This window comes from Sinocyclocheilus anshuiensis, unplaced genomic scaffold (genome assembly GCF_001515605.1).
Source record: "Sinocyclocheilus anshuiensis isolate Anshui unplaced genomic scaffold, SAMN03320099.WGS_v1.1 scaffold560, whole genome shotgun sequence".
Lineage (NCBI taxonomy): Eukaryota > Metazoa > Chordata > Actinopteri > Cypriniformes > Cyprinidae > Sinocyclocheilus > Sinocyclocheilus anshuiensis.
In genome coordinates this window covers 932,246-947,488 of record NW_015554116.1, presented here as the reverse complement: position 1 = coordinate 947,488, position 15,243 = coordinate 932,246, and the positions used below count along the sequence as shown (strand labels likewise).

General features: G+C 36.0%; 2 protein-coding genes across 3 annotated transcripts in view; both read right to left on the bottom strand.

Annotated features, from left to right (window-relative positions):
* Nucleotides 1-22: 22 nt before the first annotated feature.
* Nucleotides 23-8,167, bottom strand: axdnd1 (axonemal dynein light chain domain containing 1). The gene is made up of 25 exons (XM_016462188.1): nt 8,083-8,167; nt 7,095-7,267; nt 6,921-7,024; nt 6,762-6,840; nt 6,584-6,669; nt 6,434-6,490; nt 5,890-5,998; nt 5,398-5,519; nt 5,188-5,328; nt 5,001-5,105; nt 4,255-4,375; nt 4,056-4,157; nt 3,809-3,975; nt 3,667-3,733; nt 3,341-3,575; nt 3,037-3,253; nt 2,719-2,812; nt 2,125-2,312; nt 1,947-2,037; nt 1,755-1,856; nt 1,569-1,670; nt 1,351-1,464; nt 1,181-1,272; nt 520-650; nt 23-193 (listed from the first exon to the last, which is right to left on the bottom strand). Exons 1-25 carry the CDS (start codon nt 8,165-8,167, stop codon nt 75-77), a joined length of 3,003 nt encoding a protein of 1,000 aa, XP_016317674.1. The 3' UTR covers nt 23-74.
* Nucleotides 8,168-9,308: 1,141 nt separating this feature from the next.
* The window catches only part of nrd1b (nardilysin b (N-arginine dibasic convertase)), a 15,477-nt gene continuing 9,542 nt past the window's right edge, over nt 9,309-15,243 (bottom strand). Inside the window, exons 25-31 of one of the 2 annotated variants that reach the window (XM_016462256.1) lie at nt 14,205-14,343; nt 14,033-14,080; nt 12,007-12,059; nt 11,836-11,919; nt 11,538-11,745; nt 10,078-10,167; nt 9,309-9,930 (exon numbers count right to left, since the gene is read on the bottom strand). In XM_016462256.1, the coding sequence (XP_016317742.1) occupies nt 9,706-9,930; nt 10,078-10,167; nt 11,538-11,745; nt 11,836-11,919; nt 12,007-12,059; nt 14,033-14,080; nt 14,205-14,343 (847 nt within the window). In that variant the 3' untranslated portion in view covers nt 9,309-9,705. The remainder of the gene's footprint in view (nt 9,931-10,077; nt 10,168-11,537; nt 11,746-11,835; nt 11,920-12,006; nt 12,060-14,032; nt 14,081-14,204; nt 14,344-15,243) is intronic. The other variant, XM_016462255.1, reaches the window with a different exon arrangement.

Below are 15,243 nucleotides of genomic sequence, written 5' to 3'. Positions count from 1 at the left end.
ACACTTCAAATACAGATGTGTCTATACTTTATTATTTTGCCCCACATGAGCTCCAGTATGGTGTTTATTCCCATTTAGTGTTTTTTGGTGCCTCTGGACAGTTTTGGGCTGGCTTCAGGTTTCTGACTTCTCGTTTTAGCTTCAGAAGGGGTGCTGGGGGCCTTGTGTGCAGGTGCAATGTTCTTCTTGCTCGCTGTAAAAAGTAAATATAATCAGAGATTAGAAACAGGTCAGTTCATACTGTATTTACATAATAAAAAAATTTCACAACAGGTTCAAGTTGAATTTGCCAAGTTGACCAACAAAAAGCTGCTGGGTTTGAAAGTGACTTGTATGAGTGGTGCTTCATACAAGTCATTCACTACTTCATACAAGTATTGTCATTCACTACTGACAATACACAACAGACAATAGACCTTACTGCCTGCAAAATTTTGAAAAAAAAAATGTGGCTAATGTGACCACACCTTTAATCTTATTCTGTATCTGAAGTGTAATGTTAGCCTCTGACACACTTACACTTGGTCTCCACACTGGGCCGAGCCTGTAGCTGCCTCTCCAGATCTTGTATCTTGTCCAGAGCTACCTGTAGGTCTTCCTCTGCCTTTAGCGCTCGTACCTCTGCGCTGATAGCTCGCGTCTCTACATCCCTGGACAATACAGCTTATATAGAGACCACTACAGATCTGATTAAAGGATTAGTTTACTTCCAGAATAAAAAAAATCCTGATAATTTACTCACCCCCATGTCATCCAAGATGTTCATGGCTTTCTTTCTTCATTCGAAAAGAAATTAAGATTTTTGAGGAAAACATTCCAGGATTTTTCTCCGTATAGTGGACTTCAACAGGGACCAACAGGTTCAAGGTCCAAATTGCAGTTTCATTGCAGCTTCAAAGGGCTCTACTCACGATCCCAGCCGAAGAATAAAGGTCTAGCGAAATGATTGGTCATTTTCTAAAAGGGTCTCATTCGCTAGATGAGACCCTTATTCCTCGGCTGGGATTGTGTAAAGCCCTTTCAAGACCTTCAACCTGTTGGTCCCTGGTGAAGTCCACTATATGGAGAAAAATCGTGGAATGTTTTCCTCAAAAACCTTAATTTTTCTTTTCAACTGAAGAAAGAAAGACATGAACATCTTGGATGACATGTGGGTGAGTAAACTTACAGAAGTACTTACAGAAGCTCTTGCTGAAGAGTTCTCACTGTTTCTAATGCATTGAAGGCTTCCTTGGCATTTTCAGTGTGAGGGGATACCACAAGTTCTTCAGTCTGGAAAATAATAAGAAAAGGTTTATGCTTTACACTCTGTAGATGGGAAGCTGATGGAGATGGTTTCGGCCAACTCACCCCTGTAAGTTGGACGGTGTCCACTCCTAAGTTCTTCTCAGTGATATTGCCATCATAACCAATTAGCTTCATGACTGAGCCATCTTTGTCATGTCTGCTGGCCTTTTCTTCCCCCTTGAGGAAGATTTGGTTTATTTATTTGGTGTTAATCTATGTAACCAAACTAGCTATATGGCTAGCAAGCTAATAGCTTATATGGAAAAAAAAGTGTTAGTTACATATTCATCAGCACTTTGGAAAGAATAAGGCCCAGTGGTGTCTTTTATGGTCAAGGGTTCCTCTTCATCTTCTTTGGTAGGTTCCTCTGGTTGTTGCTCGAGCTAAGAAGATATACAAGAAAGTTACTCACATTCTGTACTAGCATAGCTGTATTCTACCAGAGAGCCTATGCTGATGTCGCTCACAGGCTGTGGCGAAGTTTTTTCAGACAGCTGCAGGTCCACAGGGCTTCCCTTCACATCTGCCAGTAGTATTCGACAGGCCTCCACCCACTCGCCACACTTTTTCTGAACAAACACAATCCATGGCATTATAGGCGAGAAGTGAATTTAAAAGAGTAAACCTTGGTTGAGAAGATCAGAGGGATTGTAAAGCACCTGAAGTTTAGCAAGTTGGTAGAGCTCATTCTCTGTGTCATCCTGAGTTGAGCTCTTCCGGATTGCCTCCTCCACAATAGCCTGACAAGAGCTGCAGAACAATTTGTGTAAAGAATTTATTCCTAACTATAAGCAGCTCAGGTATATCCTCTTGATGCATTGAGTTTAATGAGATCACCTTGTGATGTACTTGGAGAAGTAGTCAAGTTTCCCAGAGAGGTTCCTGGCATCCTCCTCCAGCTTCTCAACAGACACGTCCACAGTGGCGTTCAATTCAGGAGTTGGAAGATTCGGTTCTTGGACTGGCACCATCAGTAGCAGAAGGTCCACCATCCACCGAATCAACTTGGTGTGAAGAGAAGTTACCTGATAACACATAATGAGATCATCATTCATGGCTTGGACCTTGGGCATCCAGTCCTGGTCCAGGAAATCCACCTTCCTGCAGAGTTTAAGTCGAATCGTGGTTAAACATCCCTGAACCAGGTAATCCGAAAATGTCAAAATGTCCTGGTCTGCATTTCCGAAACGAATCGTAAGCATAAGTAGATCATAGAGACCACTGGTACTAATGGTTTCTACAATATACTTAGACTTACAATGCATTTGGTAAACGCAGCTGTCCTGCCCTAAGCCATGAGAGATGATAATCTTGTCTTGTCTACTCCAGGTCTGTTGGATCTAAACTCTGTAGAAGGGTGACCTCCAGGAACAGGAATGGACATCACTGACTTAGGGAATGCAAGAAATGTTATGCAGTCCTGGGGTGTACCTCCTCATGAAGCCTCATATTTTCACAGTTGAAAAAGTTTTCTTGAGAGAACCGGAATTCCTTCATTGCCTTTAAGACATCATCCATTTCAATCCTGTCACAAATACAAACAGGGAAATTGGACATGGTTTAACCAAAAACATGAATCAAGTCCTATTTGTTTTGTGTCTTTTGTAGCAAGTTTCTGCCCATTTTTCTGAGGGTCCATTTTGTTTAGGATACTACCTTAAAAGTCAGCCATCAATGTTAGCAGTAGACAAGGTGTCTCACTAGGTTTTGCAAGATAGCTATAATGTTTGATCCTTGCATCTGTCTTACTTGGTGTGGGGTTTCTTTTTAGCCCTGTCCCGTTCTGACTGTGTGCTGTTCACTAGTTGGAGAGTCTCCTTAGACAGATTCATCAAGTTGCCAAGAGTTTCCTCCAACTTGAGGCAATCACCCAAAGACTGCTCCTCTGGAAGTCCACTCAAGGACTTTAATCTTCTTGACCAGAACTCCATATTTTCAATAAGCAACATTAGTGTCGCATGGATCCCTGCAAAAAACAACCAAGAGCAGACGTCAATATCTATTGGAGAAACCAAACAAGACTATGTGAGGAACTAAAGAGTTTGGTTCTCACCACTTTCTCCACTAATACGGATTCTTAGTTGGTTCTGGAGCTCTGTAATGACCTTTGCCAGCTCCCTCATGGCCTCCTGGCCTTTAGGTGGCCCTCCATCTGAACCAGGGTGTCTCCTAAAGAGCTGGAGACAAACCTCAATCCAGGACTCTTGTAGGTTTGTTAGCATTTCCAGTGTTTCCTGACCAGACACTAGGTCCTCTCCTCCATATCGCTCACACTGCTGTGTCAACACCTGTCGGTGGACAGAGATAGCAATAATTTTTACATTTAAAGTGGAAAGTAGAAAGATAATTGAATAAGAAATAAAAAAAATGATTGCTAACCTTTGACCATTGCTTCAGGTCTTGGGACAGCTCATCTTGAGACTTGTCAACGTTCATATTAGGGTGCCTTATGAACCATATCAGAGCAAAGTTAATAAAGAAATAACAAAAATGCAAAGAAAAAAGTATTTCCTTTACTGACCTTGATTTGTCTTCATAAAACTTGTGCCACTTGACAACGTTAGCACGGACAGATTCGATAGTCTCGCGCTGTTTGCTTTCAGCCTCTCTGAGGTTCTCCATGAAGTTGGTCAGTTTATCTTTCCACTGGTCAGTCAATTCCATGATGTCAGAAACATCCTCAAAGTCCTGTGAATAAAAATAACATGGATATAACATTACTCTATGTCAAAGTCTCGACAGGATGAGATATTAGGTATTTTAAGTACCTTTGCTGTTAGGAAAACAGTGAAATGATCTGCAGTCTTGGCCCAGGTGTGCTCACTAATATGTAGCCATCTGACCAAATGAAGTTTATTTATCTTTATTATCTGAAAGAAATATGTGAGATATTTAGACTCAAATATTATAAATTCTTTCAAAATAAAAGTCAAAAGTGAATTGTCAAGCAGAATGCCACAAAGTCACCTTGACTGCAAGACTATAGGTGGCTTTTCTCCAGAGGTCCCTTTCTTCATATAGCTGAGACATCTGTCCTTCAAGTCTCCTTCGCTGCAGCTCATAAAGCTCATGGTACTCTGCTACAATACTGCAGAAAAGTCACTTTTATTTCAACCAGACTGATATAAAGTTACATTGAATCAGTGTGAGTCTGTATTAAACACTAGGGGCCAGATTTACTAACAGCTTGTGCCAGTGCAAACCGTCTTTAGTACTGTCAGGACTTACTAAAGACGTGCAGTGAAGAATTAGTGCTGAAAAGGCGTGGACAGTTATATTGGCGCTTGAACTTATTGAATATTCATTTGTAGGAGTTTCCCTTTCAGACACAAAATTTATGGGAGGAGAGTATTAAAATTAATCACGAAACGCGATTTACGCGTTTGCACTCGTCAAATTACTGGTATTTGCGCCATTATTTAACGCCCCAAAAAAGCATGTCTTAAACTATTTTGCATCTGTTTTATAAGTAGATCACCCGTACCTGATGAGCATCAGCTTTGCTTATTTCCGACTACGTAAATGTAAATGTGTATATTTATAAATAAATATATTTAAATATATGTAAATGAGATGTTGCGTCTGTGTTCTTTAATTTGAGCGTTATCAGTAAATCACCCGCAGAAATGTCCATGCCCATCGGAATTGCGCTCTCGCTCTAATTTGCCCTGTTTAGTAAATCTGGCCCTATGTTTAAGTATTATTACACACACTTTGCATTGCGTTGCGACTCCTCCAGGGCTTTAGCGAGCTCCTCTTTGACTTCCTCTGCCTCTTTGGACACATTCTCATCATGTTCTTTCATAGCACTCAGTTCCCTTTTACAGGTCAAATATACACAAGGTTAAAACGAACAGAAATCACACTCAGTTGACCATTTAGAAGTTGTATCCAGCTTACAAATTAAACTTTGCAATGGAGGTTTTGAAGTGAATGATCTCTTCAGTGAGCCGACGGTCTAGAGCCTTCTGCGCTAAGGTTTCTGTGTGCAGACCCTTCACCTGCCGTGGGATACGGTCAAGTAGAGCCACGTACCTCTCCCTGGACAAGTGGAAGAGGAAGTGAGATCACTCTCTAATGAAAACACAGAGGTAAAACTGTGATGCAGACCTGATCTTGGCGAGGAGTTGTCCTCTCTCGGCACATTCGACGCTGACCTGGCGGATTAGCTCGTGGAATACTATGTTGTAGATGTTCTGCTCGATTTGAACCAGCTCCAGTAAATTTTCAATCTGAAACATGATAAATGTTCTATAAAGATACACTTTTGTATCATTGTAAATCATTATATTTAGTCATAACTGTATAAATCATTATTGTTAACATACCAACCTACATAAATCTAAGTGATACCTAATATTTAATTACGGTATTTATTTTTATTTTTTTTACACTCAAAAACCCTTAAAAACTAACCTGCAAGAGTTTGATAGTGGCATTTTGGTGACTGTACAGTTTATTTTAGTTTTGTAAATGATCATTTTAAAGCATTATATTTAGTCATAATTGTGAAAATGATTATTGTAAATATACCAACCTATGAAAATCTGAATGATACTTTATTTATTGATTGATTGACTGATTGTGTTTTTTTTAACTAACCTGTGAGAGTTCGGTTAGCTCTTGAAACTCTTGATTGACACCTGCTTTTTCCAACATTTTGTCCATCACTTTCATTAACTGTACCACCTCAAGACGGCCGCTTGGTTTCCTAAAGGTTGTTTAGACAATATTATAAATATTACTATTAATATGAATCATTTTAAAGAAATTAGAAAGAAAGACAAAAAGAAAGAAAGTGGTTGTTTAGAAACTACAAATATTTATAATATTAATATTATTAATAATAATTTTAATAAATAAATTAGACATACATATGGCTTCCTAGTGGATGAATATGAATAAATGAATAAATATTTGGCTTCTTTGTGGTTGTTTCAAAATATAAATATTTATCATATTAATATTATTAATAATATTTTTTTTAACAACGAACTAATAGATAGATAGATAGATAGACAGACAGACAGATATACAGACAGATAGATAGACAGACAGATAGACAGATAGATATAGACAGACAGACAGATAGACAGATAGATAGATAGATAGATAGATAGATTATATATAGTAGACTACAACTCACATTGATGGAAAGACTCTTAGCTTCTGTTTGTCATCTTCTAGGAGAACTGTGAATTTGCTATAAAAGAAATGAAAACAAATAAAGCAACGTACTTGTTTAGCTGTAGAACAACAAGACAGATGTTCTTACTGACCAAGCAGACTGACTTACTCATCATAGCACTGCAGTCCCTTAAGGCCTTTGTTTTTTATGATGTGATATTCTTCCGGGATTAATGTTTCCAGTGAACTCACGTCCTTCAACCCAAAAAACAACAACACAAAGTTTCAACATACAGAAAGATACAAAGAACTTAGCACCAAATTCAGGTTATTCTCCTATCACTTGCATTTTGATCTCCCTGAGCGGGGCTTCGTTCAGCCATTGGTGGGAGAGGCAATCGAGCATCACAGAGGAAGGATATGTCTCTGTTCAGATTCAAACAAACACAGTGAGCTAGAAAATGTCTCAGTGTCTTGTATATAAATGTATAATGATTAATTCCAACCTTCCAGCTCCAGTCAGAGAGGTCGGCTGGTTGAGAAAGTATTGGTATTTCTTGCGTCTAGCTGGATGGTGCCACACTGCATCAGTGCGATGTATTAAACAAATCTGGGAGAAGAGGTAAAAAGAGATGATTTAGTTACTAGAAACAATTTGAAAAAGAAAAGGTGGCACAGACCTTGAAGTCTTTAGGAGTTTTGGTTAATCTGAGGGGTCCGAGTCTGTCTTGAGGACAGGTGGTGGATCTTAAAGTTGCAAGGAGCTCGTCTGGAATTAAATCATCATGCACTTGCAGGCTGCTTCGGTCTTTTACAGGTGTCCTCTCTCTCACCTGAGGAAGCTCTGCCACCACTAGACAGATGAATCACATAAATACATAGATAAGACACATTAAATAGACACAAAAATATTAAATATATTTTGTATATTTAAGATATAATACAAACTAAAATATGTGTGTGTGTGTGTAAAAAAGATGGTAATAAATAAATTAATAAATTAATATAAAAATAAAAACGGAAAAGTTTGTGAAGTGGCATAAATAAATATTTAACAAATTTTCAGAGGTATTCAATGAATGAATTAATTAAATAAAATAATGTAGTAAGTGATGTGGAATAATAAAACAAAATATTAAGATGAATTAAGAACAAAGTTGGTGATTAGGCATAAATAAACAAATAATAGAAGAAAGGCTTTGTGATGCGGCATATATAAATAAATGTTAAGAATAAAAAAACAAACTCGGTGATTGTGAATAAATAAATGGGCTATAAAGAATAACAAAGATTAAAGTTGGCGATATGAAAGAAAGAAAGGAAAAAAACAAAGGTGGTGATTTTTTAGCATGAAACAATAAAATAGAAAAAGTTTGTGATGTTACGAATAACGTAAAGTTGAATCAGTAGGCTATTAATAATAGAAAAGGTGCTAAACATTACTAATAACAAAGAATACTAGATGTTGAAATGGAACAAATAAATAAATATTAACAATAAAGTTGGTGATGTAGCTTTAAAAACTTCAGATTAACAAAGAAAATAAATGGAATAAATAAATATTAGCAATAAAGTTGCAGAAGAAAGTTGATGATGTAGCTTTAACAACTTGAGATTAACAAAGAAAACATTGAGTGTTGTTGTTGGCAGATGATGGAGTTGACTCACGGTTAGTGACAGCAGCGCTGGATCTCCTCGTCCTGCGGCTCTCGGGTGTCGCTCCCTCCGGAGGAGAACTGACGGACACCGACATACCCTCACACCGTCTAAACTCGCTGCTGGACACTGTTTACGTGTGAATAACCGCGGAAAAGACGCAAAGGCGCTAAAACATTCAACTTTCTGCCGTTCTCCATGCTATAGCGCTCCAGACAACGAATAAAGTTTGGCTACTGTCTGCGCGCGAGCTGCTACTCCAAAACAGCAGCTAATAAACGTTCGTTGCCATGGACGCGTCGCGTCTCTACGTAACTCTCCACCACAGTTACAGAATCACACTGTTACACAGTTACAGAGACTCCTCTGACTAACATGAACACATTACTTTAATAATGGGATTTCTTTTATCGCTAGCATACGTGGTTTCCCGTAGTAAAACGAATCCTTTTTAAATATTCATAAGTTGTCTTATTAATAATTTAGCGGTTAAATGATGCTATGGCAGCCAAACAAGAGAGTTTAAGGTGTACAGCTTGGAGAGGGGGAAAAAAGTTTCTGGTTGCTTGTTATTGTTACTAAAACTAAAATGATTATCATCATCTTCGGTAATTAAAAAAAAGCTGAAATAAAATAAAACAATGAAAAACTGAAACGTTTGCCCTGGCAACTAGGGCAAAAAAAAAAATCTAACTTTAATTAATACGAAAACTGAAATTATAAAAATAAAAGCTACACTAATATCAGATAATAATAATATGAATAATATGAATAATAATAAAGTAGGCCTATATAAATTCGGGCTAGTTATCTGATAAGCAACTGGCCGATATTAAAAGTTAAAATTATTTTGTTCAAATAAATCAAAAATAAAACACAAATAAGTTGGGAGTATACTAAAATTACTAAAGCTAAAACTGAAATAAAAATAAAGCTATATAAAAATAGAAAACCCCAAAAACGAATAAAAATGACAACAGCACATAGCAAAATTACTTAAGACTTAAAAAACTTAAGTTAATATGAAAATTGAAAATATAAAAATAAAAGCTACACTAATATTATATATAACATTATGTAATAATAAAATAGTAATAAATACTATATAAATAATACAAAGTTTTCTTTCTTTCTTTACAAAACGTAATTAGAAAGCATATTTGTATTTATTATTAAAATGAACATTTAATGATTAGACATTTGAATAAAACATACTAAATACTATATCATCCAAATCTAAGGTACAAGGCTTTGTGCCCACATCTCCAAATTTGTATTCACAATGAGAATTCAAGATAAAACACATTCTTACCTTAAAAAAATGATTTCCAGCAACCGCTTATTTTCATATATACTGTATATCTGATTTATTCAATGTATATATTTTAATGATATGCACATTATCCCTGATAATCTAATACATGTATATGTTATTTAGATTTTTGTCCTCTACATGAAAATCTTGGAATACATGGAAGACTGGACATGGATTACTTAAACAACAGCTCCTATGTGTCACTTGACTGAATACAATATCCACTTGTATTTTTGTGTGATTACAAACGTCAGAGACAGATGACAGTGTTTTTGCAGAGCTTCATCTGGAGGTAGCTGGCTCTTCAGTGCTCTTCAGTCTCACTGGAGGATCTTGTGGTAGGGGTGCAGGTTGAGGGAAGACGTGAACGCGCGGATGTCTGTTATCCTGCTGGCTTTGGCGAGGACAGGCGAGGCAGGCAGGAAGATGAGCTCGGACACGTCTCCGTATGAGGAAGTCTTCCTTCCGGTATCCTGAGACTCTGGGGATGAACTGGACTGATCATCTCCATGGGTTTCCTTCTCTTTCTCTCCGAATCCAACCACCTGTTCGGATCATACAGTAGAGTGATTTGGTAGATGCTAACATGATTAACAGTTTAGTTAAATAGATTATTTAGTTTGTAATGACCATTTTCTGGCCTCTCAATGATGCTTTAAAAAGAGAATAGATTCAGCAAATAAGTAACATACATGTATACTTAGTTTTCTACTGCTGGCGTGTCTGTGCTCCATGAAAAAAGATACCAGTTCATCTTTGGTGACATTCTTCAGGACTTCAATCTGTTGGGTAAAGCAACACATAAAACACATTAAAAAAATATAAAATAATGCAGAATAAAGTATAAGAATAGAAATGCACCGATGTTACAATTCTGGCCGATATAGATAATGTTATAGATGACTAACAATAAATGGCCAGCATTACAATTCTATATTAATTTGTTTAAATAAATTAAAAAAAAAAAATAATACAAATATTAGCTATTTTATATACTACAAAAATTAAGAAAGGACGGAAGGAAGGAATAGATAGATAAACATATGTGAAGAAAAAGGTTGGTGAAGTGGCATAAATAAATACTTGAATATATTAATAAATACATAAATTAACTAACACATGAATGAATGAATGGTGATGTGGCATAATATAAAAATTAAATAAAATAAATATTAAGTCTAACAAAAATGTTTGTAATGTTGCATAAATATACTGCAATAAATAAATAAAAATTAAATATTAACTAATAAATAAGACTGGGTACATGGCATAACTAAGTAACTAACAAATTAATTAATTAAATGCTAAAACAAAAACATTGGTAATGTGGCATACATATAGAAATAAAATAAAATATATATTAATTCTAACAAAAAATGAGTAAAGTGGCATAAATATATAAAATAAAATATTAACACTAATAAATAAGGTTGGGTACATGGCATAACTAACTAACTAATTAATTAACTAAATGCTAAAACACAAACATTGGTAATGTGGCATATATATTGAAATAAAATAAAATATATATTAATTCTAACAAAAATGACCAATGTGGCATAAATATATAAAATAAAATAAAATATTAACACTAATAAATAAGGTTGGGTACATGGCATAAATATGTAAATAAATGAATATATACATACATAACAATAAAAAAATGCTGGTGATGTGGCATAAATATAGAAATAACATAAAAACTAAATCTATCAAACAAAAAGGTTGGTGTTGTGCCATAAATACATATAAAAATTAAGCCTAACAAAAAAGGTTGGGTATATAGCATAAACAAACAAACAAACAAATTCTTACAAAAATGGTTGGTAATAATGTGGCATAAATAAATAAATATTAAGACTAACAAAAAATGGTTGGTGGCACAAATAATAAGTAAATCAGTATTAATTCTAACAAAAAAAGTTGGTGATGTGGAATAAATAAAACTTATAAATTACAATTTTATACTTTTTGTCCATATAAAGTAAAAATAAAACAAAAAACTAAAATCAGTCATTTAAGGCATGACAGTATAATGTACAGTATGAAAAATGTATATACATTTTGATACTTGCTAGACTACATTTAAAAGTGTTAATAAATAAAGCATGAGTAATAATAAAGAAGTGGAATATATGGACTGATTTCTCACTTCTTTATTGAGCCTGTCAAAGACATACTGCTGCGTGACCACTTCAAACCAGTTCCTGTCCACTTCTTCCCCGAGCTGCGTGTCTTCACACTCCTTCAACTTGATCAGCGCTGTCACTTGAGTTTGAAAAGCCTCATCTGACAAGTTAACCATCTTCTCCCCAAAGCTGACTAGAAAAGCTTCGATTTTTCCTTCCACAAAGTCAGTGCTATGAGAGTAAATCGCAAAAAGAAAACGTTATTGATATTTACAAAGAAAACAGACTAGATAAACGTCTAGTTTTGACCATAAATCTTGCCTGAACTTGGTGGCCTGAGTCTCAACAGTAACTGAGAAGCCAAGGACACCGGAGGTGTTTCTGCAGGATGGGTACACTTGATACCTGAAGAAAGAGTCAACAAGATCTGTGTTGTAGCAGAAATATTTAGACATAGAAAGACAATCTGAAAGACGACGCTTCATAACTGACCCTAAAGTTTCCTTTGTCCTCAGGAAATCAAAGCAGGGTTCTTCCATGTGCATCTGATGAACACAAAAAACAAGATTTGAAAGGGTTAGTTCACCCAAAAATGAAAATTAGTCCATGTTTTACTCACCCTCAAGGCATCCTAGGTGTATATGACTTTCCTCTTTCAGACGAATACAATCAGAGTTATATAAAAAATTGTCCTGGCTCTTCCAAGCGTTAGAATGGTGTTTTTGTTCAACAGTCCAAAAGTAGTCAAATAAAGCGCGTGCATCCATGATAAAACGCGCCTCACACGGCTCTGGGGGGTGAATAAAGGCCTCCTGTAGCGAATCAATGCGTTTTTGTAAGAAAAATATCCAGATTTAAAACGATATAAACAGTTTTGTGTAACTTCCGCTTACTGTCGTACGCGCGTTCACGAGAGATTGCCGTTCCGATGACGTAGGCGCAGTGCATGCGCATGTGAGTCTCGCGAAAACCAACGTTTGTTTACAGGATCAAAGGAAGCCTCTTGGCTTACATCGAAATCCTCCAACATTTTCCTTTACAAATCCTCGTTTTGTGCTTCTAATTCGTGACCAGCATTGTGTTGTGTTCTCTTTTCGTCACGCTTCTGTGTTCGTCACGAATCACCGGCGTGTGTGCAACGCATACGTCTTACGTAATCCGCTGGAATCTGCTTTATTTGACTACTTTTGGACTGTTGAACAAAAACACCCGCCTGCTGCCATTCTAACGCTTGGAAGAGCCAGGACAATTTTTAAAGGGGTGGTTGATTGCGATTTCATTTTTTTAACGTTAGTTAGAGTGTAATGTTGCTGTTTGGGCATAAACAATAACTGCAAAGTTAAGACGCTGAAAGTTCAATGCAAACGGAGATATCGTCTTTTAAAATTATGCCAGTTTAATGCCTACAAAAATGGCTGGTAGGGACTACAACGAGTTACTTCCTGGGTTCGTGACATCACAAACCCAGATAAACCCCGCCCTCGGGAACATGCAGCAAAGGGGGCGAGGCCATGCTGTGCTGCGCTGCTTTAGAGAAGAGGAAGAGAAAACTAGGGGTGCACGAAAAAATCTATTCATATATGAATCGCAATTCTGTCTTCTAACGATTCTAATGGATTCACAAGTTTCAAAATCAATGTTCAAAAGCAGCGGTTCTTAATCTTGTTCCTCGCATCGCCCTGCTCTGCATCTCTCTCTCTCTCTCATTCAGCTCGGCTCCAATAAACTGTGTTCCAATTATTCACTTTATGTGTATAGACAGACAGATATATTTCACATAGTTAAGAGAAGCATTAAATATGGACACACGTGCAGTTGCCGTACTGTATTAAAGCTTTAATCAGGATAAAACCGTATATTAAAAGCTAACATAAGCAGTAGCATTTACAAATAACAGCGTATCTAAAAGTATGAGACAACAACAAACAAAAAACATAGGCCTACCATTAAAAGCCGTGCTTGCACAGGTTCTGCACAATCCTCTTCAATAATATCCTCTGCATCTCAATAGGGCTCAAACTGATAAGGGATATTAACTATGCCGTTGTTTACAATACAACCGGAGCACATGCCGCTGAGGTGAGGGGCGGAACGATTAGACGCATACTAGAAGTGGTTTAGCCAATCACAACACACTGGGCTAGCTAACCAATCAGACCCATCGCCTATTTCTGGGGGAGGGGCTTCATAAAAGAAGGAAATGATTAGCGTGTTTCTCAGAGAAGGGACAGAGCGATGTGGAATAAAGGTAAATTGTGACAAATATTGCGTTTTTTTTTTTTTTTAAACGAAGGATTAACACATGTTAGACTGCACCCCATAAACGCAATCAAGCCTAGAAAAAAACCTGTCAACCACCCCTTTAATATAACTCCGACTGTATTCGTCTGAAAGAAGAAAGTCATATACACCTAGGATGCCTTGAGGGTGAGTAAAACATGGGCTAATTTTCATTTTTGGGTAAACTAACCCTTTAAGAAAGAAGGACAATACAGATACTTTCAACAATGAAACTCACCACGAGCAGCTCCATCAGTGTATGTTCCCGCAAGTTCTTCAGCCCTGTCTGGAAACAAAAACCACTTTAAGTGCAAAATTTAGGTTTTTGTTTTTCACACAGAGCTATTAAACAGTTTGAGAAGATCTGGAATACAGCACAGGAGACATTTGGACTGCTAACTGACCATTACCTGATAGTATACTGTGACTTCGGAGTTAGTGTCGGCTTTATTGAGTGACTGGACTTTACATAAGTGGTGCGTCTGTGGCAACTCCATCACTCGGAACAGGACAGGAGGTTCAGCTGGAGGAGCGTTATACTGAAGTTTCCTGGAAAACACCAGGATGTTGTATTTGCCAGTAAATAAATTACATGAATAGAAAAAACATACTTATTTGAAAAAGATATTACACTATGAATTCTTAATTAAACAAGTAGTTCTCAGATTTGTTTTTGGTGATGCCCCCTTTGAAAGTAGGAAAACTTTTGCAGCTCACCCCATAATCTGATTCTTAAAAATGTTGAATAATGGAAAAAACTCCACATAGTTTACATTTATTAAATTAATGGACTGTTGTGAATCTGCTGTGAAAAAAATCATTAATATTTTGTATTTTCTTTCAGCTTCATATTTTTTCTTATGAAAAATATAAACTTTTTTTTTTATCTTTTTGTGAAATCAAAAGTAATTTTATTTTATTTTACTAAGAAAAAGTAACAAGATAACGTAATATGCATTACATGTAACACATTACCTCAACAATAACAAAAAATTATTTTATAATATCTAAAATAACTATTGTAAGTATGCATTCTTGCAAGTAAATTGAATAAATAAAAAGTTTTATTTTGTTATATTTTCCCCAAAAAAGTAACCTGATAATGTAACGTTACCTAAACATTAACAATTTGTTAATAAAATATGATAAATTAACTTTTGTAAGTTTAACTTTTTCTAAGTAGAACTTTTTGTAATTAAATGAAGTGATTTTATTTAGTTATTTTACTTCCAAAAAGTAACTTGATAACGTAACACGCATTACATGTAGCACGTTACCTCAACAATAACAAAAAATGTTTTATAATATATAAAAAATTAAATATTGTAAGTAAACATTCTTGTAAGTAAATTGAATAAATAAAAATTGTTGTTATTTAACCTCCAAAAAGTAACCTGATAATGTAACACTCGTTACATGTAACATGTTACCTAAACAAGTAACAATAAC